The sequence below is a fragment of the Salmo trutta genome, chromosome 24 (genome assembly GCF_901001165.1).
Source record: "Salmo trutta chromosome 24, fSalTru1.1, whole genome shotgun sequence".
Taxonomy (NCBI): Eukaryota; Metazoa; Chordata; class Actinopteri; order Salmoniformes; family Salmonidae; genus Salmo; species Salmo trutta.
In genome coordinates this window covers 19,413,179-19,435,475 of record NC_042980.1, presented here as the reverse complement: position 1 = coordinate 19,435,475, position 22,297 = coordinate 19,413,179, and the positions used below count along the sequence as shown (strand labels likewise).

At 44.2% G+C, this 22,297-nt stretch overlaps 1 protein-coding gene across 1 annotated transcript in view; it reads right to left on the bottom strand.

Annotated features, from left to right (window-relative positions):
• The window catches only part of LOC115160871 (parathyroid hormone 2 receptor-like), a 116,232-nt gene extending 94,803 nt beyond the window's left edge, over positions 1-21,429 (bottom strand). Inside the window, exons 1-5 of the mRNA XM_029711357.1 lie at positions 21,189-21,429; positions 16,070-16,169; positions 5,480-5,590; positions 5,134-5,261; positions 4,761-4,858 (exon numbers count right to left, since the gene is read on the bottom strand). Coding sequence (XP_029567217.1) covers positions 4,761-4,858; positions 5,134-5,261; positions 5,480-5,590; positions 16,070-16,169; positions 21,189-21,278 — 527 coding nt within the window. The 5' untranslated portion in view covers positions 21,279-21,429. The remainder of the gene's footprint in view (positions 1-4,760; positions 4,859-5,133; positions 5,262-5,479; positions 5,591-16,069; positions 16,170-21,188) is intronic.
• Between the last annotated feature and the right edge of the window lie 868 nt (positions 21,430-22,297).

Below are 22,297 nucleotides of genomic sequence, written 5' to 3'. Positions count from 1 at the left end.
CCTCACCAAACTCCGATTTACTATTAGAAAAATTTGATTACCTTTGCTGTTCTTCGTCAGAATGCACTCCCAGGACTTCTACTTCAATAACAAATGTTGGTTTGGTTCAAAATAATCCATAGTTATGTTCAAATATCCTCTGTTTTGTTCGTGCGTTCAAGACACTATCCGAAGGGTGACGAAGGGTGACCTGCACGACGCGTTTCGTGACAAAGAATTTCTAAATATTCCATTACCATACTTCGAAGCATGTCAACCGCTGTTTAAAATCAATTTTTATGCGATTTTTCTCGTAAAAAAGCGATAATATTCCGACCAGGAAACCCTGTTTAAGTTCAAAGACGAAAAAATAAAAACATGGTGTTGCCTCGTGCACGCGCCTCAGTCTCATTGTTCTCTGATCGACCATTATCCAAATGCGCTACTGTTTTTCAGCCAGGGCCTGCGAAGACATCATTCAGCGTTTTGCCGCCTTCTGAGAGCCTATGGGAGCCGTAGGAAGTGTCACGTTACAGCAGAGATCCTCAGTTTTCAATAAAGAGAGTGTAGAAGCCCAAGAAATGGTCAGAGAGGGCGCTTCCTGTAAGGAATCTTCTCAGGTTTTTGCCTGCCATATGAGTTCTGTTATACTCACAGACACCATTCAAACAATTTTAGAAACTTTAGGGTGTTTTCTATCCAAAGCCAATAATTATATGCATATTCTAGTTTCTGGGCAGTAGTAATAACCAGATTAAATCGGGTACGTTTTTTATCTGGCTGTGCAAATACTGCCCCCTACCCTAGAGAGGTTAAATATAGCTGAAAAATGTGAGTTCCATGCTTCCTCTGTGTCTTTCCTGGGTTACATTATCGCACAGGGACGGTTACAGTGGCCTGCGCCGTGTTAAGAATTAGTTTTTAACTGTCTTACCTAGTTAAATAAAGGTTAAATAATACACCTGAAGCAACTACAGCATTTCCTGGGGTTTGCACATTTTTACAGATGATTCATCCACAACTACAGCCATCTGGCAGCACTTCTCACCACTCTCACCTCCACCTCCACTCCATTCCACTGGACCCCTGAAGCAGAGGCAATGTTCCTGGAACTCAAGTGCCGCTTCACTTCCGCTCCAGTCGTCACTCAGCCAGACCCAGAACTCCAGTTCATCGTGGAGGTGGATGCCTCCGTCAACGGGGTAGGTGCTGTTCTGTCCCAACGTTCCCCCTCTGATCAGAAGCTCCATTCTTTTCCCATAAGCTCTCACCTGCCGAGATACATTTTGGCATCGGTAACCGGGAACTTCAGGCAGTTAAGCTAGCTCTTGAGGAATGGCATCGTTCTATTCTCCCCTTCATCGTGTGGACGGACCACAAAAACCTGTCCTACATCCAGACCGCCAAGTGTCTGAATTCCCGGCAAGCCAAGTGGGCATTGTTCTTCGGGAGATTCAACTTCATACTCACTTATCGCCCCGGTTCAAGGAATACCAAGCCTGACGCCCTTTCCCGCCAGTTCAACACTGGTTCCGAGATCGAGTCCCGCATTCGCCAGGCTCAGCAGAACCAGCCTTACCCCGGTAACGGTCCTAGAAATGCTCTGTTTGTTCCAGATTCAGTTGGCTCCGATGTTCTTCAGTGGGCCCATTCTACTCACCTGTCACCCGAGTATGAACCGGACCATTGCCTTCCTGCGTCAGCGCTTTCGGTGGTCCAACATGGAGAGAGATGTCCGGGAGTTTGTCTCAGCCTGCTCGGTCTGTGCCCGGAAAAAGACCTCCACTAAACCCACATCCGGCCTTCTTCACCCTCTTCCCATACCCAGTCGCCCCTGGTCACACACAGCTCTGGACTTCGTCACTGGCCTTCCCCCATCCAATGGTAAGTCAGACATCCTCACCATAATTGACAGATTTTCCACAGCGGCTGTCTTCATTCCGTCCTCCAGGGAGACTGCGGACCTGCTGGTGTCCCATGTGTTTTGTCTGCATGGCATTCCTAATGACATTGTTTCCAACAGGGGACCCCAGTTCACATCCCAGGTATGGAGATCCTTCTGTTCAGCACTGGGTTTCACCCCCAGACCAACGGCCAGACCGATCGGGCCAACCAGGAGATGGAGACTGGTCGGGCGCCAGGTGGCACCCATAGAGGGGGGGGGGTACTGTTACATCTGCTCCTGCCACGCCCTCTACTTCTCATCCTGTGTCTCTCTAAACTTTTTTTAGTAGTTTGTTCCTGCTTAGATCCTGTATTCTTATTATGCCTGTTTTCCCTTGCCTTATGCTGTTTTCCTCCCCGTTACAGTTCTGCCCGCTCTGACTTTGGCCCCTGTCTCTAGTCCCACGTCTCATCAGTCCTGATACCCTGTCCGGGACCCCCCACTCCACTGCATCCTTGGATTCCTCTCCGGACCTGCTTACCCAGTCCCAACTCCCCTCGCTCCAGCCTCAGCCTCAACATCTGGCTTCCTGCATCCCTGTCTCCTCGTCTGAGTCTGCTCTTGGGTTAACTTGTTCCGCTCCGCGTGACACAAGGTTTTCATGCAGATGGCTACTCGTTAAACTGGCTACACAGTTGACATCAGAAAGACAGAGCTTACACCAAGGTACAATTTGTTTTACAGTGCACTCAGAAAGTATTCATACCCCTTGACTTTTTCCACATTTTGTTACGTTACAGTCTTTTGGGTTTTTTTTCCCATCATCAATCTACACACACCCCATAATGACAAAGCAAAAACAGGTTTTTAGAAATGTTTGCTAATTTATAAAACATGAAACTGAAATATGACATTTACATAAGTATTCTGACCCTTTACTCAGTACTTTGTTGAAGCACCTTAAGCAGTGCTTACAGCTTTGCGTCTTTTTGGGTATGACGCAGCAAGCTTGGCAAACCTGTATTTGGTTTCTCCAATTCTTCTCCGCCGATTCTGTCAGGGCGGATGGAAAGCGTAGCTGCACAGCTATTTTCAGGTCTCTCCAGAGATGTTACATTGGGTTCAAGTCCGAGCTCTAGTTGGGCCACTCAAGGACATTCAGACACTTGTCCCGACGACACTCATGCTCTGTCTTGTCTGTGTGCTTAGGGTTGTTGTCCTGGTGGAAGGTGAACCTTTGCCCAATGGTGATGTCCTGAGCGCTCTGAACAGGTTTCCATCAAGGATCTCTCTGTACTTTGCTCTGTTCATCTTTCCCTCGACCCTGACTAGTCTCCTAGTCCCTGCCGCTGAAAAACATGCTTCCACCACCATGCTTCACCGTAGGGATTGTGCCAGGTTTCCTCCAGACATGACGCTTGGAATTCAGGCCAAAGAGTTCAGTCTTGGTTTCATCAGTCTAGAGAATCTTGTTAGGTGCCTTTTGGAAAACTCCAAGCGGGCCTTTTACTGAGGAGTGGCCAGAGCTTCTGTCTGGCCACTTTACCATAAAGGCCTGATTGGTGGAGTGCTACAGAGATGGTTGTCCTTCTGGAAGTTTCTCCCATCTCCACAGAGGAACACTAGAGCTCTGTCAGAGTGACCATAGGATTCTTGTTCAAATCCCTGACCAAGGCCCTTCTCCCCCGATTGCTCAGTTTGGCAGGGTAGCCAGCTCTAGGAAGAGTCTTGATGGTTCCAAACTTCTTCCATTTGAGAATGATGGTGGCCACTGTGTTTTAGGGGCCCTTCAATGCTGCAGAAATTTGTTGGTACCCTTCCCCAGATCTGTGCCTCGACACAATCCTGTCCCGGAGCTCTACGGACAATATTTCGACCTCATGACATGTTTTTTGCTTTGACATGAACTGTCAACTGTGGGACCTTATATAGACAGGTGTGTGCGCCTTTCCAAATCATGTCCAATCAATTTAAAGGTGGACTCCAATAAAGTTATAGAAACATCTCAAGGATGATCAATGGAAACAGGATGCACCTGAGCTCAATTTCGAGTCTCATTGCAAGGGCCTGAATACTTGTGTAAATAAGATATTTCTGTTTTTTATTTTTAATACATTTGCAGACATTTCTAAAAACCTGTTTTCTCTTTGTCATTATGGGGTATTGTGTATAGATTGATAAGGAAAAAAATATTCAATACATTTTAAAATAAATCAGTAACGTAACAAAATGTAGAAAAATCAAGGGGTCTGAATACTTTCCGAATGCACTGTATCTCTGCTCTCTCCTATCTCTCTCACAGTATAACGGAATCACACACGGTAGCCTTAGGATCACTGGATGTATGACCTGTTTGGAATGAGCACTCCCTCACCTGCTTGGCTGCTACAGGGTGAAGAGATATTAGTTTGCCCTGGAGAGAAACAACTGTCCACAGGTGTCAGAGAAGGGGACTGTCAGTTACGACATATCAGTGATTTATATCTGCTGCAGGGTACCTTGGTGGAATGAAGTGTTTAAATACTTATGTAAATAAGGTATTTCTGTTTTTTATTTTTAATACATTTGCTAAAATGTGGCTTTCATTTTGGATTACTCTGCAGACTGCATTTACATGTTGACAAATACATTTTCACCCTTGCAGTGCACAGCCACGGAACAGCTATATTGTGCTCATTTGCACAAGTCAAACCAAAATTGGTTTGGCTCAGTGTTTGTATGCAAAACTGAGTCTTTATTGATCAAATGATTATAACTGGCAGCCTCTCACACTCTTTCAAAAAGACACACACACACACACACACACACACACACACACACACACACACACACACACACACACACACACACACACACACACACACACACACACACACACACACACACACACACTCACCTGAAGTATCCAATGATGAAGATAGCCACTAGTAGAGAGCTGAAGGACACAGCATAGCCCACAGTGTACATGACATACAGCCGCTCAAAGAAATTCTGCTGGAAGAGATAGAGGGATGTATAAATGTAAAGCTGCCCATACAGCTGAAACAGTCATGTAGTGGTTCCAGTGGGTTTGAGCATGGTTCTGGCAACACTAGGGTTGTGGGTTTGTTCCTCGCATGGGCCACATATACTGATATATTCTATGTGTCACTGTCAACTATAAGTGGCTTTGAATGAAAGCATATGATTTTACATGCAATATATGGTGACATGGAGGGTTTATGTTTGGGTTTAAGATTAGTCTACAGTAGCTATAGAACAGTACCCACTTTCCCTCTCTCGTTGCTTGGCTTCATAAACCCAGGGCCCAGACACTCTGAGTAGTTAGGCCACGTCCTGTTCAGGCTCTCTACAAACACCCACGACCCATTGATGTCACACTTCCTGTAGGTGTAACCTGGAACATATCAGCAACACACTGTAGCACTTCACTTGGTTCCACATGTTACATGTGAGATAATACATATGGTAATTCAAGCATTAAAATTCACAAAAAATTTACAATATTATCAATCATTCACTGGTAAAGGGGAACCACACAGAGATATTGTGTTCTAATCCTATTTATATGTGGAACCCATTCTTCCATGCATGCAGAGTCGAGTTGGGTGTTACCTTTGTGGTTGAAGTCGTAGACATAGCTGGGGCAGGGGACCTTGGTGACAGCTCCTGGGTAACCCTGAGGCCAGCAAACCAGGCCGTCCCAACCAGGGGGGCAAAGGTCATCTGGAGGAGAGGTAGAATGCTTTGAATTCAGAATTTACTCATTTCAACTACAGTATGTGACCGGTGTACAACCTCAGAAATATGAACACGTTGGGAATGAAGGTTGTTCGGAATACTGATGCTTTACTGTATTGATATTTCAACACACTTCCCCATGCAACACAAGGAGTGCACACTTTGGCTGATTTTATGCCTCGATCATAACGGTTAAATTGTTTACCTGTAATAAAACTTAAATTAATAGCCTGGATGTTTATTTGCTTCAATCACTGAACATAAGTGTTTTAATGTCATGTAATATTTAAAATTGTATATAACTGCCTTAATGTTGCTGGACCCCAGGAAGAGTAACTGCCACTTTGGGGATGCTTAATAAATACAAATACATAACTGCCGCTTATTGGAGACAGGCTTCTATTTGAGGCAGGTGTCTATTCCCTTAATGCACCCACCTTGCAGTCTCGCCTTCTTCTGATCCACCACAGACAAATGTTGAAGCCCACCTTTTTTACATCTCTCACTCGTTTTAGATCAATTCCTAAATGACTGGCTGTTGTCTCGCCCAAATATTGCTCTGCGAATTTGATCACTGCGAGCTTGAATTTGATGTTTTGTTTTCTTTTTGGTGGCACCATGGCTAGCAACAATGAAAGATTTAAAATATATATATATAATTGAATGCACATGACTGTGGGAATATCAAAGCGGATCTAACCACTAGGCAGGTAGCTAGAGGGAAGAGTGTTGTGCCAGTAACCAGAAGGTTGCTGCATCAAATCCCCGAGCTGACAAGGTAAAAATCAGTTGTTCTGCTTCTGAGCAAGGCTGTTAATCCACTGTTTGTTGGGCACTGTGGATGTTGATTAATACAGCCCCCTGCACCTCTCTGATTCAGAAGGTTTGGGTTAAATGCAGAAGACACATTTCAGTTGAATACATTCAGTTAGACAACTGACTAGGTACTTTCCCTACATATGAAAATGAAAAAGGTTTATGAAGGAATTACTATTAGTCAGACAAAACCTGCCGAGTTTAGCAATAAATAGTGATTGAATTTATCCTTAAACTTACTACTTTGATGTGTAAGTTTTATAAAAGGTTTGTAAATAGCACCTAAATCATAGCAAAAATGTTTTTTAATTTTAAATTAAACATTTATTTAACTAGGCAAGTCAGTTAAGAACAAATTGTTATTTCCAATGACGGCCTACCCCGGCCAAACCCAGATGACGCTGGGCCAATTGTGCACCACCCTATGGGACACCCAATCACAGCCTGGAATCAAACCAGAGTCTGTAGTGATGCCTCTAGGACTGAGATGCAGTGCCTTAGACCACTGCGCCACTTGGGACCCACCAATCTTGCAGGCCAGCGCTCCATCTTTGGGTTTTTTCTTCCGAGACTGTTCGTAGATCTCGATGGCCTTCTCTGGCTAAATACGGTATATACAGTGCCATCAGAAAGTATTCACACCCCTTGGCTTTTTTCATATTTTGTTGTGTTACAGCCTGAATTTAAAATGCATAAAATGTTGTTGTCACAGGACTATACACAATACCAGATAATATCAATTTGGAATTATGTTTTTTAACATTTTTACAAATTAATACAGAATAAAAAGCAAAAATGTATTGAGTCAACAAGTATTCAACCCCTTTGTTAGGAAACCGCTCAGGGATTTCACCATGAGGCCAATGGTGACTGTAGAACAGTTGTACAGAGTTTAATGGCTGTGATAGGAGAAAACTGAGGATGAATCAACAACATTGTAGTTACTCCACAATACCAACCTGAATGACAGAGTGAAAAAAGGAAGCCTGTTCAGAATAAAAGCATTCCAAAACATGTATCCTGTTTGCAAGAAATGTGGCAAGCAGGACAATAAACTAAAACACAAAGCCAAATCTACCCTGGAGTTGCTTACCAAGAAGACAGTGAATGTTCATGAGTGGCTGAGTTACAGTTTTGATTTAAATTTACTTGAAAACCTATGGCAAGACCTGAAAACGGTTGCCAATTATTACCAATTTGACATAGCTTGAAGAATTTTGAAGAATAATGAGCAAATGTTGCACAATCCAGGTGTGGAAAGCTTTTAGAGACTTACCCAGAAAGACAGTTGTAATCACCGCCAAAGGTGCTTCTACAAAGTATTGACTAAGGGGGTGTGAATACTTACACTACCGTTCAAAAGTTTTGGTCACTTAGAAATGTCCTTGTTTTTGAAAGAAAAACATTTTTTGGTCGATTAAAATAACATCAAATTGATCAGAAATACAGTGTAGACATTGTTAATGTTGTAATTGACTATTGTAGCTGGAAACGGCAGATTGTTTTATGGAATATCTACATAGGCGTACAGAGGCCCATTATCAGCATCCATCACTCCTGTGTTCCAATATACTTGTCCTCTTGCTCAGTTGTGCACCGTCCCACTCCTCTTTCTTTTCTGGTTAGAGACAGTTTGCGCTGTTCTGTGAAGGGAGTAGTACACAGTGTTGTACGAGATCTTCAGTTTCTGGACAATTTCTCGCATGGAATAGCAATTTCTCAGAACAAGAGTAGACTGACGAGTTTCAGAAGAAAGTACTTTGTTTCTTGCGATTTTGAGCCTGTAATTGAACCCACAAATGCTGATGCTCCAGATACTCAACTAGTCTAAAGAAGGCTTGTTTTATTGCTTCTTTAATCAGGACAACAGTTTTCAGCTGTTCAGCTCTACTAACATAATTGCAAAATGGTTTTCTAATGATCAGTTAGCGTTTTAAAATGATAAACTTGGATTAGCTAACACAACGTGACATTGGAACACAGAAGTGATGGTTGCTGATAATGGGCCTCTGTACGCCTATGTAGATATTCCATAAGAAGTCAGCTACAATAGTCATTTACAACATTAACAATGTCTACACTGTATTTTAATAGACAAAAAAAAATTGTTTTTCTTTAAAAAACAAGGACATTTCTAAGTGACCCCAAACTTTTGAACGGTAGTGTATGTAATTTAGGCATTGTTGTATTTAATTTTCCATAAACTTGTAAACATTTCTAAAAATATGTTTTCACTTTGACATTATAGGGTATTTTGTGTGTAGATGGGTGAGAAAAAAATGATTTAACCCATTTTGAATTTAAGCTGTAACACAACAAAATGTGACTTGTTTCTGGAAACTAGGCGTATATGTCGCACATCATTACTTCACAGGAGAGACATTTTAATGTTTTTTGGCAGAAATGCATTCTGGAACAGGTGAACTTTCATGTGCCTTAATAACAAACGTGAATGCCATTTGTAAATACATGTCACGACTTCCGCCGAAGTCGGTCCCTGTCCTTGTTCGGGCGGCGTTTATTTTCCATTTGTTCTGTCTTTGTCTTTCACACCTGGCTTCACTCAACCAATTACTTGTTTATTATTTAACCCTATATTCCCCATGTTGTGAGTGATTGTTAATTGTACATCGGTCGGTTTTTGTGGGCTTGCTATGTTGCTTTGTATTTTTGTATTTCTGAGTAAAGTACGTTGATGGGATGGCTGCCGGATGCCAGGGGTTCCTACTCCAGCTGGAACTCTACCTGGCGACCGTCCACCCGGCTCCATCGGGGCGTGAGAGCGTGTCCGCCCTCGTCTCCTGCCTCTCAGGCAAAGCCCTGGAGTGGGCCAACGCCGTATGGAGTGAAGGAGACGCGGCGTTGGACCATTACGCAGAGTTCACCCGCCGCTTTCGGGCATGTTCGACCACCCGCCTGAACGTCTGTTCCACCTGAGGCAGGGGACGAGGAGCATGCAGGATTTCGCCTTGGACTTCCGGACCCTGGCCGCCAGCGAGGGATGGAATGACAGGGCCCTGATCGATCACTACCGGTGCAGTCTGCACGAGGACGTCCGTCGGGAGCTGGCCTGCCGAGACAACACCCTCACGTTGGATCAGCTGGTGGACCTGTCCATCCGGCTGGACAACCTAATGCCTACCCGCAGACGTCCGGATCGGGGCCTGTCAGTTCCATCCCCCAGCACCTCAGCTCCGACGCCGATGGAGCTGGGAGGTGCTGCGCTTAGGGCGACCGGAGGAGGGGCCATTGCCTGCACCATGTGTGGCCGCAGAGGACACACTGCTGGTCGGTGCAGGGGGGGTTCCTCAGGGAGTCGAGGCAGCAGGCAGGGCACTATCGTGTCACCCCAGGTGAATCGGCACCAGGTTCACCCAGAGCCCCCTGTTGCTCACATGTATGTGTTTATTTCATTTCCTGAGTGTTCCCCGCATTCCCAGCATAAGGTGCCAGTAGATCCAGGCGCAGCTGGGAATTTTATTGACCGTTCATTTGCCCATAGTTTAGGGATCCCCCTTGTTCCTGTGGATATGCCCTTCCCTGTGCACGCCCTAGATAGTCGACCATTAGGGTCAGGGTTGATTAGGGAGGCCACCGCTCCACTAGACATGGTTGGAGGGTCACAAGGAGAGAATCAGTCTCTTCCTCATAGATTCTCTTGCATTTCCCGTGGTGCTGGGCCTACCCTGGTTGGCCTGACATGGCAACAGAGGGCTCTCAAGGGGTGGTCACGAGAGTGCTCAGGGAGGTGTGTAGGGGTTTCCGTCGGTGCGACTATGGTGGAGAGTCCAGACCAGGTCTCCACCGTGCGCATTCCCTCAGAATATGCCGATTTGGCTCTCGCCTTCTGTAAGAAGAAGGCGACTCAATTACCACCCCATCGATGGGGGGATTGTGCGATAAATCTCCTGGTAGACGCAGCACTTCCTAGGAGTCACGTGTATCCTCTGTCACAGGAGGAGACGGCGGCTATGGAAACATATGTCTCCGAATCCCTGGGGCAGGGATACATTCGGCCTTCCACTTCACCTGCCTCCTTGAGTTTCTTTTTTGTGAAGAAGAAGGATGGAGGTCTGCGCTCGTGTATTGACTATCGAGGAATCAATCAGATTACTGTGAGGTACAGCTACCCGCTGCCTCTCATCGCCAGTGCGATCGAGTCAATGCACGGGGCGCGCTTCTTCACAAAATTGGATCTCAGGAGCGCTTACAACCTGGTGCGTATCCGGGAGGGGGACGAGTGGAAGACGGCATTTAGTACCTCGTCATGCCGTACGGGTTGATGAATGCTGCATCAGTCTTCCAGGCCTTTGTTGACGAGATTTTCTGGGACCTGCAAGGGCAGGGAGTAGTGGTGTATATCGACGACATTCTCATGTACTCCGCTGCACGCGCTGAGCATGTGTCCCTGGTGCGCAGGGTGCTTGGTCGACTGTTGGAGCATGATCTGTACATCAAGGCTGAGAAATGTCTGTTCTTACAACAGTCCGTCTCCTTCCAAGGGTACCGCATTTCCACATCAGGGGTGGAGATGGAGAGTGACCGCATTTCAGCCGTGCGTAATTGGCCGACTCCCACCACGGTAAAGGAAGTGCAGTGGTTTCTAGGGTTTGCCAACTACTACCGGAGGTTTATCCGGGGTTTTGGTCAGGTAGCAGCTCCCATTACCTCACTGCTGAAGGGGGGACCATTGCGGCTGCAGTGGTCGGCTGAGGCGGACAGGGCTTTTGGTCACCTGAAGGCTCTGTTTACCTCGGCTCCCGTACTGGCTCATCCAGATCCCTCTTTGGCGTTCATAGTGGAGGGGGACACGTCCGAGACTGGGATAGGAGCCGTGCTCTCTCAGTGCTCGGGCACGACACCAAATCTCTGCCCCTGTGCTTTCTTTTCGAAGAAGCTCAGCCTGGCAGAGCAAAACTATGATGTGGGGGACAGGGAGCTGTTGGCTGTTGTCAAGGCTCTGAAGACGTGGAGACATTGGCTTGAGGGGGCTAAACACCCTTTTCTCATCTGGACTGACCACCGCAATCTGGAGTACATCCGGGCGGCGAGGAGACTGAACCATCACCAGGCAAGGTGGGCTATGTTCTTAACCCGTTTTGTTTTCACTCTGTCCTACAGACCAGGTTCCCAGAACGCTAAGGCAGATACACTGTCCCGGATGTATGACACAGAGGAGCGGTCCATGGATCACACTCCCATACTTCCGGCCTCTTGCCTGGTGGCACCGGTGGTGTGGGAGCTGGAAGCGGACATCGAGTGGGCGTTACGCACAGAGCCCACTACACCCCAGTGTCCAGCTGGGCGCCTGTACGTTCCGTCTGCTGTCCGCGACCGTTTGATCAATTGGGCCCACACGTCACCCTCCTCTGGTCATCCTGGCATTGGTCGGACGGTGCGTTGCCTTAGTGGGAAGTACTGGTGGCCCACCATGGCCAAGGACGTGAGGGTTTATGTTTCCTCCTGCTCGGTGTATGCCCAGTGCAAGGCTCCCAGGCACCTGCCCAGAGGGAAATTGCAACCCCTACCCATTCCACAACGGCCATGATCGAACCTGTCAGTGGACTTCCTGATAGATCTTCCTCCCTCACAGGGAAACACCACGATCCTGGTCGTTGTGGATCGGTTTTCTAAATCCTAAGATCTCCTCCCTTTTCCCAGTCTCCCTACGGCTCTACAGACTGCGGAGGCCCTGTTCACACACGTCTTCCGGCACTACGGGGTGCCTGAGGACATAGTTTCTGATCGGGGTCCAAAGTTCACGTCCAGGGTCTGGAGAGCGTTCATGGAACGTCTGGGGGTCTCGGTCACCTCACCTCAGGTTTTCACCCCGAGAGTAACTGGCAGGTGGAGAGAGTAAACCAGGATGTGGGTAGGTTTCTGTGGTCATATTGCCAGGACCAGCCGGGGGAGTGGGCGGCGTTCATCCCTGGGCAGAGATGGCCCAAAACTCACTCCGCCACTCCTCCACTAACCTCTCTCCAGTGTGTACTGGGGTATCAGCCAGTTCTGGCACTTTGGTATCAGAGACAGATCGAAGCTCCTGCGGAGGACGAATGGTTTAAGCGCTCAGAGGAGACCTGGAACGCCGCCCATGTGCACCTACAACGGGCCGTGAGGCGGCAAAAAGTGGGCGCCAACCACCATCGCAGCGAGGCACCGTTGTTCACACCGGGGACCGGGTCTGGCTCTCGACCCTCCACCTGCCCCTCCACCTGCCCTGCCGGAAGCTGGGCCCGCGGTTTGTGGGGCCATCTAAAGTCTGAGGAATTAATACGATAATCTGGGGGAAGCTGTAACCTGAAGCATGCCTCGTTTAGTCTCCACTGAATGAGGTATGCTACAGGTTACAGCTTCCCCCACATTATTGTATTAATTCCTCATTCCATGTGTCTCTCCTCAGGCTAGTGGTGGCTGGTCCACTCCAGGCATCTGAGGTGCGGGAGGTTCCTCCGCCCCCTGGACATCGAGGGGGAGCCGGCGTATGCTGTTCGAGCCATCCTGGACTCGAGGCGTCGGGTGAGGGGCCTTCAGTACCTCGTGGAGTGGGAGGGGTACGGTCCGGAGGAGAGATGCTGGGTGCCGGTGGAGGACGTCCTGGACCCTTCGTTGCTGCGGGATTTCCACCGTCTCCATCCGGATCGCCCTGCGCCTCGTCCTCCGGGTTGTCCCCGAGGTCAGTGTCGGTGCGCGGCTGGAGCCGCGCGTCAAGGGGGGGTACTGTCACGACTTCCGCCAAAGTCGGTCCCTCTCCTTGTTCGGGCGGCGTTTGGCGGTTGACGTCACCGGCTTTCTAGCCACCGTCGAGCCACTTTTCATTTTCCATTTGTTGTGTCTTTGTCTTTCACACCTGGCTTCACTCAACCAATTACTTGTTTATTATTTAACCCTCTGTTCCCATGTTTTGTTTGTGAGTGATTGTTAATTGTACATCGGTCGGTTTTTGTGGGCTCGCTATGTTGCTTTGTGTTTTTGTATTTTTGAGTAAAGTACGTTGATTACTCATATCTGCTGTCCTGCGCCTGACTCTCTACACCAGCTACACACAGGACCATTACAATACGAATACAATTGCTAAATTACAAGCCTTGTTGGTTTAGCCACGGAAAAAGGCAGGAACCTTCTCGCTAGCCATTAATGGCTGAGATAATGGATGGGCTGGACATGCCTAGAGATGAGTTCGAATTGGTCTGCCATGTAACACACTTCTGTCTATAACATGAGCTGCACCGTATGTGTAGGTTATCCTTTTTCACATAGCTTTTTTTAAAGATCTCATGAAGAACTGCAAAAGTGTTGCTCTCCACTTTCTGGAGGACCGAGTTTTGAAATTAGTTGGATGCCCGTGGAAGCAGAGTATGATAGCTTAGTAGATGGAGACAATTCTGGCATTTGACTGCAACTATGCGGAGAGAGTCAAACACCTGTCTCCGGATTACATCTTCAAACTAAGGGCAACCATGGCATCTGTGACAGATAGGGAGAAGCGTTCATCCATGTATACAGGTAAGAGAGTCTAGCTAGGTACATTTTCAGATATTATACATTTGTAATTTAGTCAGAAAGTTGTTTTATTGCACGTTAACTTCTTACATCTAGGGGTTCCGTTAGCGGAACGCCTCGCAAAAATCCAATGGAAGAGCGTGGCGCGAAATACAAATACCTCAAAAATGCAATAATTTCAATTTTTCAAGCATACGACTATTTTACACCATTTTAAAGATAAGACTCTCGTTAATCTAACTACATTGTCCGATTTCAAAAAGGCTTTACAGCGAAAGCAAAACATTAGATTATGTTAGGAGAGAACATAGCCAAAAATAATCACACAGCCATTTTCCAAGCAAGCATATATGTCACAAAAACCCAAAACACAGCTAAATGAAGCACTAACCTTTGATAATCTTCATCAGATGACACTCCTAGGACATTATGTTATACAATACATGCATGTTTTGTTCAATCAAGTTCATATTTATATCAAAAGACTGCTTTTTACATTGGCGTGTGATGTTCAGAAAATTTATTCCCACTGAAAACTTCCGGTGAATTTACTAAATTACTCATCATAAACGTTGACAAAAAACACAACAATTATTTTAAGAATTATAGATACAGAACTCCTTTATGCAATCGCTATGTCAGATTTAAAAATAGCTTTTCGGCGAAAGCACATTTTGCAATATTCTGAGTACATAGCTCAGCCACCACGGCTAGCTATTTTGACACCCGCCAACTTCGGGACACACTAAACTCAGAATTAGTATTAAAAAAATTGTATTACCTTTGCTGATCTTCGTCAGAATGCACTCCCAGGACTGCTACTTCAACAACAAATGTTGTTTTTGTTCCAAATAATCCATAGTTATGTCCAAATACCTCCGCTTTGTTCGTGCGCTCAGGTTACTATCCAAAGGGTAACGCGCGAGCGCAATTCGAGACAAAAAAATAAAAAATGTTCCATTACCGTACTTAGAAGCATGTCAAACGCTGTTTAAAATCATTTTTTATGGTATTTTTCTCGTAAAATAGCGATAATATTCCAACCGGACAATAGTGTATTCATTCAAAGAGGAAAAGAAAAAACAGTGTGGATGCGTGAATGCGCATATCCAATCTCTTTGTCACCAGGCAGACCACTGAGAAACTGAGCTACTATACTCTGCCCAGAGACAGGAGACGCCTCAAACCGCTTTCTGAAGGCTTTAGAGAGCCAATGGAAGCCTTAGAAAGTGCAACGTAACCCCACAGATACTGTAGTTTCGATAGAGAATCAAAAGAAGAACTACAAATTCTCAGACAGGCCACTTCCTGCTTGGAATTTTCTCAGGTTTTTGCCTGCCATATGAGTTCTGTTATACTCACAGACAGAGTGTTTTCTATCCAATAATATGCAAATATGTGACTCTGGGCCCAAGAAGTAGGCCGTTTAATTTGGGTATGTTTTTCATCCGGCCGTGAAAATACTGCCCCCTTTAGCAAAGAGGTTAAAGCATACTGTTAGCTAGCTAGCTAACGTTAGCTGGCTGGCTCGCTAGCTAACGTTACGTGTATGATCTGTGTAGTAATATTATTCATATCTCAGAGCCATTGGCATGGCTAGTTATAGCCTAATGTTAGCTAGCTAGCTAACATTGAACCTAGTTGGTTCACTACCTGCAGATTCATGCAGGGTAGTAACTTTATGAGTTGGGATTATGGTTCATTGTTTAGCTAGCTAGCTACATGTCTAAACAAAAGACTCCACTATGCAAGTAACCATTTCACTATACCATTTACACCTTCTGTATCCTGTGCATGTGACAAATAAACTTTGATTTGATTTGATATAGTGTGTGTTTACCAGAGAAGGTATTGTCAAGAACAACATGACCTGCCCCAAAGTCAAATTAGGATATAAAGTTTGGCCAACGCGACAGTGTCCATACTGCATACTGCTTTATTATTTCCTTGACTTGCATTGTAATTCTGGAAGTCAGTTAGGGGGCAGATGTCTTATTTTACCACATGTACGTTGGTTTCAGGGAAAACGTATTTACTTAGAGTATGTCTGCTTAACTATGACTCACAGAAGCAATACATCACCACAGAGATATGTCAAGTTAAGGCAGGTTTAAGGTTACAGTCCACAGTATATGTTGTTATTACCTGCAGGGTCGCGGGTGGAGAGGTTCTGGTGGCATTGGAGTTTAATGTCATACAGAATGTACATCTGCTCCTCTGCTGTCAGACTCTCATCAGATCCACCCTGCAGACGACAAGCAGTGGCTAGTGTCAGTCTCATTAATTTTTCTGAGATAATTTGAGGTTTACAAGTTTCTGACAAAAAAAAATACTAAGTTACATCTCTTCTGAGTGGTTGTCTAATGTTCTCAAAGACCTTGTGACCCTATGATCTGATTACGGCCTTACAGTATTTCACACAGCTACATAAAGATTGGTCACAGACTTTTCAAATGATTCACAAGTAATGAAAGAGATTGGAAATGCATAGAGATCGGAAATGGTTAACATGAAGAAAACATTTATAACAATGCACCCACATAAAAACCAGACCTGGGTTCAAATACTATTTCAAATATATCAATTACTTTCATGTACATTCAAAGTAAGTACTCAGATATATTTTATTTGAAAAGGCAAGTGGCTGAATATTTTAATGTATTTGAAAATACTCAAATACATTGACTCAAATACACTCCCATGAATTTAACCCAGGTATTTGAAAATAGTATTTGAAACAAGCGTTTGAAAATACTCTTCATTACAATTTTGTAAGATATATATATATATTTTTTACAAATAACCAGTCAAATACTCAAATAAAATGACTTGTTTTGGGCTGTGTATTTGAAAATACTCAAATACACAGAAAAAAGTATTTTAAATGTCAGATACTCAAATACACATGTATTTGAACCCAATAACAGTTAAAGCAATGCTTCCCTTTCAAATCCCACACAAAATATTGAACAGTGTTCAAACAATACAGAATGCACAATCATTACCATATTGTGAAGGATGTTTACTTCAAATGTTTTGGAACTTTTTCTGTTGTTATATTTGTGCCTTAAGGAATAACAAACATATTCTAAGTCTGTGTATGCTTTCCTCAATTATTTTTTATTAGAATTTAACCTTTATTTAACTAGGCAAGTCAGTTAAGAACAAATTCTTATTTACAATGACGGCCTACACCGGCCAAACCCGGACAACGGCAGCGCCTATTGTGCGCCGCCCTATGGGACTCCCAATCACAGCTTGTTGTGATACAGCCTGGATTCAAACCAGGGTGTCTGTAGTGATGCTTCTAGCACTGAGATGCAGTGCCTTAGACCACTGCGCCACCTGGGAGCCCAAAGTAGCCTAAAGTACTTCGAATGACTCTATGCCCTTTCGAGTTCAGTTACTGTACGGTGTCTTCAAATGCCATATCACTCTTGAGTTAAGAAAACTATTTGTGGATGTGGATGACTCATTGAATGGCGCAAACCAGAGTCAAGATAAATTATCCATTTATTTTCATTTTGATAATAGATTTTTCTCAGAAAGTAAAGTTTGTTTTTTGCCATGACATATACAGACAAGGAAGGAGTTGAAAGAGTTTGCATTTTTGTTCGTGGTTGTATATCCTTTTAAAATAACATTATGAATGTGTTTTATATTACCATGTAAATCACTATTTAGATGTTGTATGTCCTCGTACAGAGCACATTTTTTCAACGGCACACAGTCCACATGCATATCTTCAAATTTGATTTGAATTGCAAGCATATTCCTGAAAAACTAACTGACATTGTCCATCAAGGCCTAGAGCTGAATGGCCCTTCACATCTCACTGGCAGTCTGAATTACATGTACACCTACAGTCAATGATTGAATGGGGTTGACCAGGGGTCAACCTCATAGATGCTAACAACTTCAACAGTTACAGACACAGACACATTAGGAGCATCTAATGGAAATGGAAATGATAGGAAGGCGAATTTGTGCTATCTGTGATGAACATCTCTTGCCCAAGGGGCATGTGGAGCACTGGGGAGCATTGGGACCATAAACCTTCATTGATGAGCAGATGGAATGGATAGATATTAGAATTACAGGCTGTGACGATATGTGTCATATCCCACTGTCTATCACAATTGCCACTGTTACAGTCTCCTGCATGTTACACTACTGTTTTAGCCTTACGCATTAACTTGGGGAGAGAATGCAAGTCTTCAGATTTCAGGCAAAGTTACTCATCATAGCCTGGACCTAAGGTTACTCATCATGCAAGCGTGGTTCATTGAACCCTCGCCATTCCACTAAGGTACTCTGCAGCAGATATAAATTACTAATATGTTATAACTGACAGTCCCCTTCTCTGACACCTGTGGACAGTTGTTTCTCTCCAGGGCAAACTGATATCTCTTCACCCTGTAGTAGCCAAGCAGGTGAGGGAGTGCTCATTCCAAACAGGTCATACATCCAGTGATCCTAAGGCTACCGTGTGTGATTCCGTTATACTGTGAGAGAGATAGGAGAGAGCAGAGATACAGTGCATTCGGAAAGTATTCAGACCCCTTGATTTTTCTACATTTTGTTACGTTACTGACTTATTTTAAAATGTATTGAATATTTTTTTTCCTTATCAATCTATACACAATACCCCATAATGACAAAGAGAAAACAGGTTTTTAGAAATGTCTGCAAATGTATTAAAAATAAAAAAAACTGAAATATCTTATTTACACAAGTATTCAGGCCCTTGCTATGAGACTCGAAATTGAGCTCAGGTGCATCCTATTTCCATTGATCATCCTTGAGATGTTTATACAACTTTATTGGAGTCCATCTGTGGTAAATTAAATTGATTGGACAAGATTTGAAAAGGCACACACCTGTCTATATAAGGTCCCACAGTTGTCAGTGCATATTAGAGCAAAAACCAATCCATGAGGTCAAAGGAATTGTCTGTAGAGCTCCGAGACAGGATTGTGTCGAGGCACAGATCTGGGGAAGGGTACCAAAACATTTCTGCAGCATTGCAGGTCCCCAAGAACACAGTGGCCTCCATCATTCTTAAATGGAAGAAGTTTGGAACCACCAAGACTCTTCCTAGAGCTGGCTGTCCAGCCAACCTGAGCAATCGGGTGAGAAGGGCCTTGGTCAGGGAGGTGACCAAGAACCCGATGGTCACTTTGACAGAGTTCCAGAGTTCTTCTGTGGAGATGGGAGAACCTTCCAGAAGAACAACCATCTCCACAGCACTCCACCAATCAGACCTTTATGATAGAGTGGCCAGATGGAAGCCACTCCTCAGTAAAAGGCACGACAGCCTGCATGGAATTTGCCAAAAGGCACCTAAAGGACTCTCAGACCACGAGAAACAAGATTCTCTGGTGTGATGAAACCAAGACTGAATTTTTTGGCCTGAATGCCAAGTGTCACGTCTAGAGGAAACCTGGCACCATCCCTACGGTGAAGCATGGTGGTGGCAGCATCATGCTGTGGGGATGTTTTTTAGTGGCAGGGACTGGGAGACTAGTCAGGGTCAAGGGAAAGATGAACAGAGCAAAGTACAGAGAGATCCTTGATGAAAACCTGCTCCAGAGCACTCAGGAATTCAGACTGGAGCGAAGGTTCACCTTCCAACAGGACAACAACCCTAAGCACACAGCTAAGACAACACAGGAGTGGCTTCGGGACAAGTCTCTGAATGTCCTTGAGTAGCCCAACCAGAGCCCAGACTTGAACCTGATCGAACATCTCTGGAGAGACCTGAAAATAGCTGTGCAGAGTCACTCCCTATCCAACCTGACGGAGCTTGAGAGGATATGCAGAAAAGAATGGGAGAAACACCCCAAATACAGGTGTGCCAAACTTGTAGCGTCATATCCAAGAAGATCTGAGGCTATAATCGCCCCCAAAGATGCTTCAACAAAGTACTGAGTAAAGGGTCTGAATAGTTATTTAAATGTGATATTTAAGTTGTTGTTTTTTTCATAAGTATTTGCAAAAATGTCTAAAAATCTGTTTTTGCTTTGTCATTATGTGGTATTGTCTGTAGATTGATGAGAAAAATAACAATTTAATCCATTTTAATCCATTTTTTATTTGAATTTTTAATATATATACTGCTTCAGCACCAGTACCACTTATAGAATACTAAGAAGGTCTCTGTAAATAGAAAGCTCTGGAGGAAGTTTTAGAGGAGATTCAAGACACAGGGGGAGTTCATACACAATAAATATTGTGTAGGAGGATGGTTAACAAGGGTTATCATTCTGTTATGTGAGATGCATAGAGGCAGAATGAGAGACTCTGCAGTCACCAAGGTGGTGGAGAGGTGGTACTGGTTGATCAGACGTGAGAGGTGGTCCCAGTTGATCAGACATTACAATTATTACGGTTTAATATGTGCAAAGATGAGTACATGTCCTACACTCATCTATGGCCTATTCTGTGTCTTCTCTATTTCCAGATGTGTGCCTGCAAAGATGATCTCTCATGTGTCTTAAGAAACGTATTTGAGGTCATGAGGAGGAGTTGTACTCCATTCTCTACAGTGATGGCTGATAAGTTTGAAGCACAACTAAACCACACTACTGACTGACAGTGAGCACAGATAATTATATACACCACAATCCCTTAATTAGATGCGTCATACACACTCTAAGCAAAAATAAGGGGTATCTATCCTGTCTTTTATTTGGGTAAACATCACACATGGTGTAATTGCATGTAGAAAAACACAAAAGGAAACAACATCCTTCACAGCACTGTACAATAGTGAGTCACACACTGCAGTCAGTGAGGTGGGGAATATCAACACTGTTAAGGGGTCTCCATAATGCCTACATTATAACAGGGGTCTCTAAATTGAACAAGATCAGTGAGCCTGCTGCCCGCTGATGACGAATTTCAGATTTCTCATTGTATGAATGAGATGACAAATGGAGTGCATTTTCACAGCTGAATGACAACCCACTGGGCACAGACTGGTTGAATCAACGTTGTTTCCACTATAATTTCAATGAAATTACGTGGAATATACGTTGAATTAACGCCTGTGCACAGTGGGAACTGAGTCTGTTAAATATTTGACTCATTATGAAAACATAAATATGATTTTCTACAGCTGATAAAAATTGTTTGCCGACTCAATGTTCAACTTTGGCAATTTATACTATTCTAAACATAATGCACTAATAAAAAAAAATCGGACATTCCGTGTCATATTCTGAACACAGCTGAACAATTAGGACTAGGTTTTGTTTCTTACCTGTGCGTTAACACATGTCCAGCACAGGAGGAATGAGACCAAGTTCCATAAGATCCACTTCACCAGACTTCCAAACAGGACAAATGTCATAACTGTTTGTAGAAAAACGTCACCTATCTCTTTGAAACTCTAAATGTAGTTAGGTTAAACGTAATTTCAAATAATAATTATTTGCTATTCTGACTCCAATAGTCGTTGTCTGGTTCACCTTTCCATATAAGACACATGACAAATATCTGACTTTTTGTCGACTATGACTGTAAAATCTTCAAAACACGTTTTTACGATAATAAATAAGGTGACATGTTCATACAATGTCAATAACAAGCGCAAAAAAATAGGAAAAGGTCAAAGAAAGCTCGCAAACACATTAACAATAATTCCTTATCCATAATACACGTTTATTTTTCCATATAGTAGGCTATAGCATATACATTCTGCCAGGACTTCTCAGAACAAGTTTGTACATTCCAGTTGTCTTTTTAGAGAGAAGGGCGCGAATTCTCTTTCCGTCCTCAACAAGCTTAGTGAAGACGTGAAAAGGCACGTGCTGTTGTTACCGCTAAACTAAAGCGCGGGGATCTTTTGGTGGTTCGGCAAAATCACCCTTTCTCTTCTTTAATTTCCAAAGAGTGCTTGTACATTCAGTGCAGTTTTATCAGCATCCAAATGACTGAAGAGTAAATGAGCAGCGTTACATATCCTGACACGAAATTCCACCTAATACATATATCACATTCCAGGTTTGATCGCGCACTGCATCGTAAGCAGAAACACACTTTGAAGCAACTCTTGACTAGTGAAATATTTCAGTAATCGCAGTAAAATATCGCGTAATTTGGTCAAAAGCGCAGAATCTGCCCACAGGAGATTATTATTTCAGAAACTCTTCTATTCAAGGACCGTTTAACGTAATTTGGGATGTGAAGCGAGGTTTCCTCTGCTGTCCTCGTTCTACAGTGCTAAAGTGGCTGATGAGCTATCCTTGGTGCTGAAACTTCGTTCGAAGGACTGACCCGAAAGTTGGCATGGGCGCTATAAATGCAGGAAATAATCTGTCTTTAGCCGAGTGGAGAAAAAAATGTCCGATGTCATACCAGGACAAAATA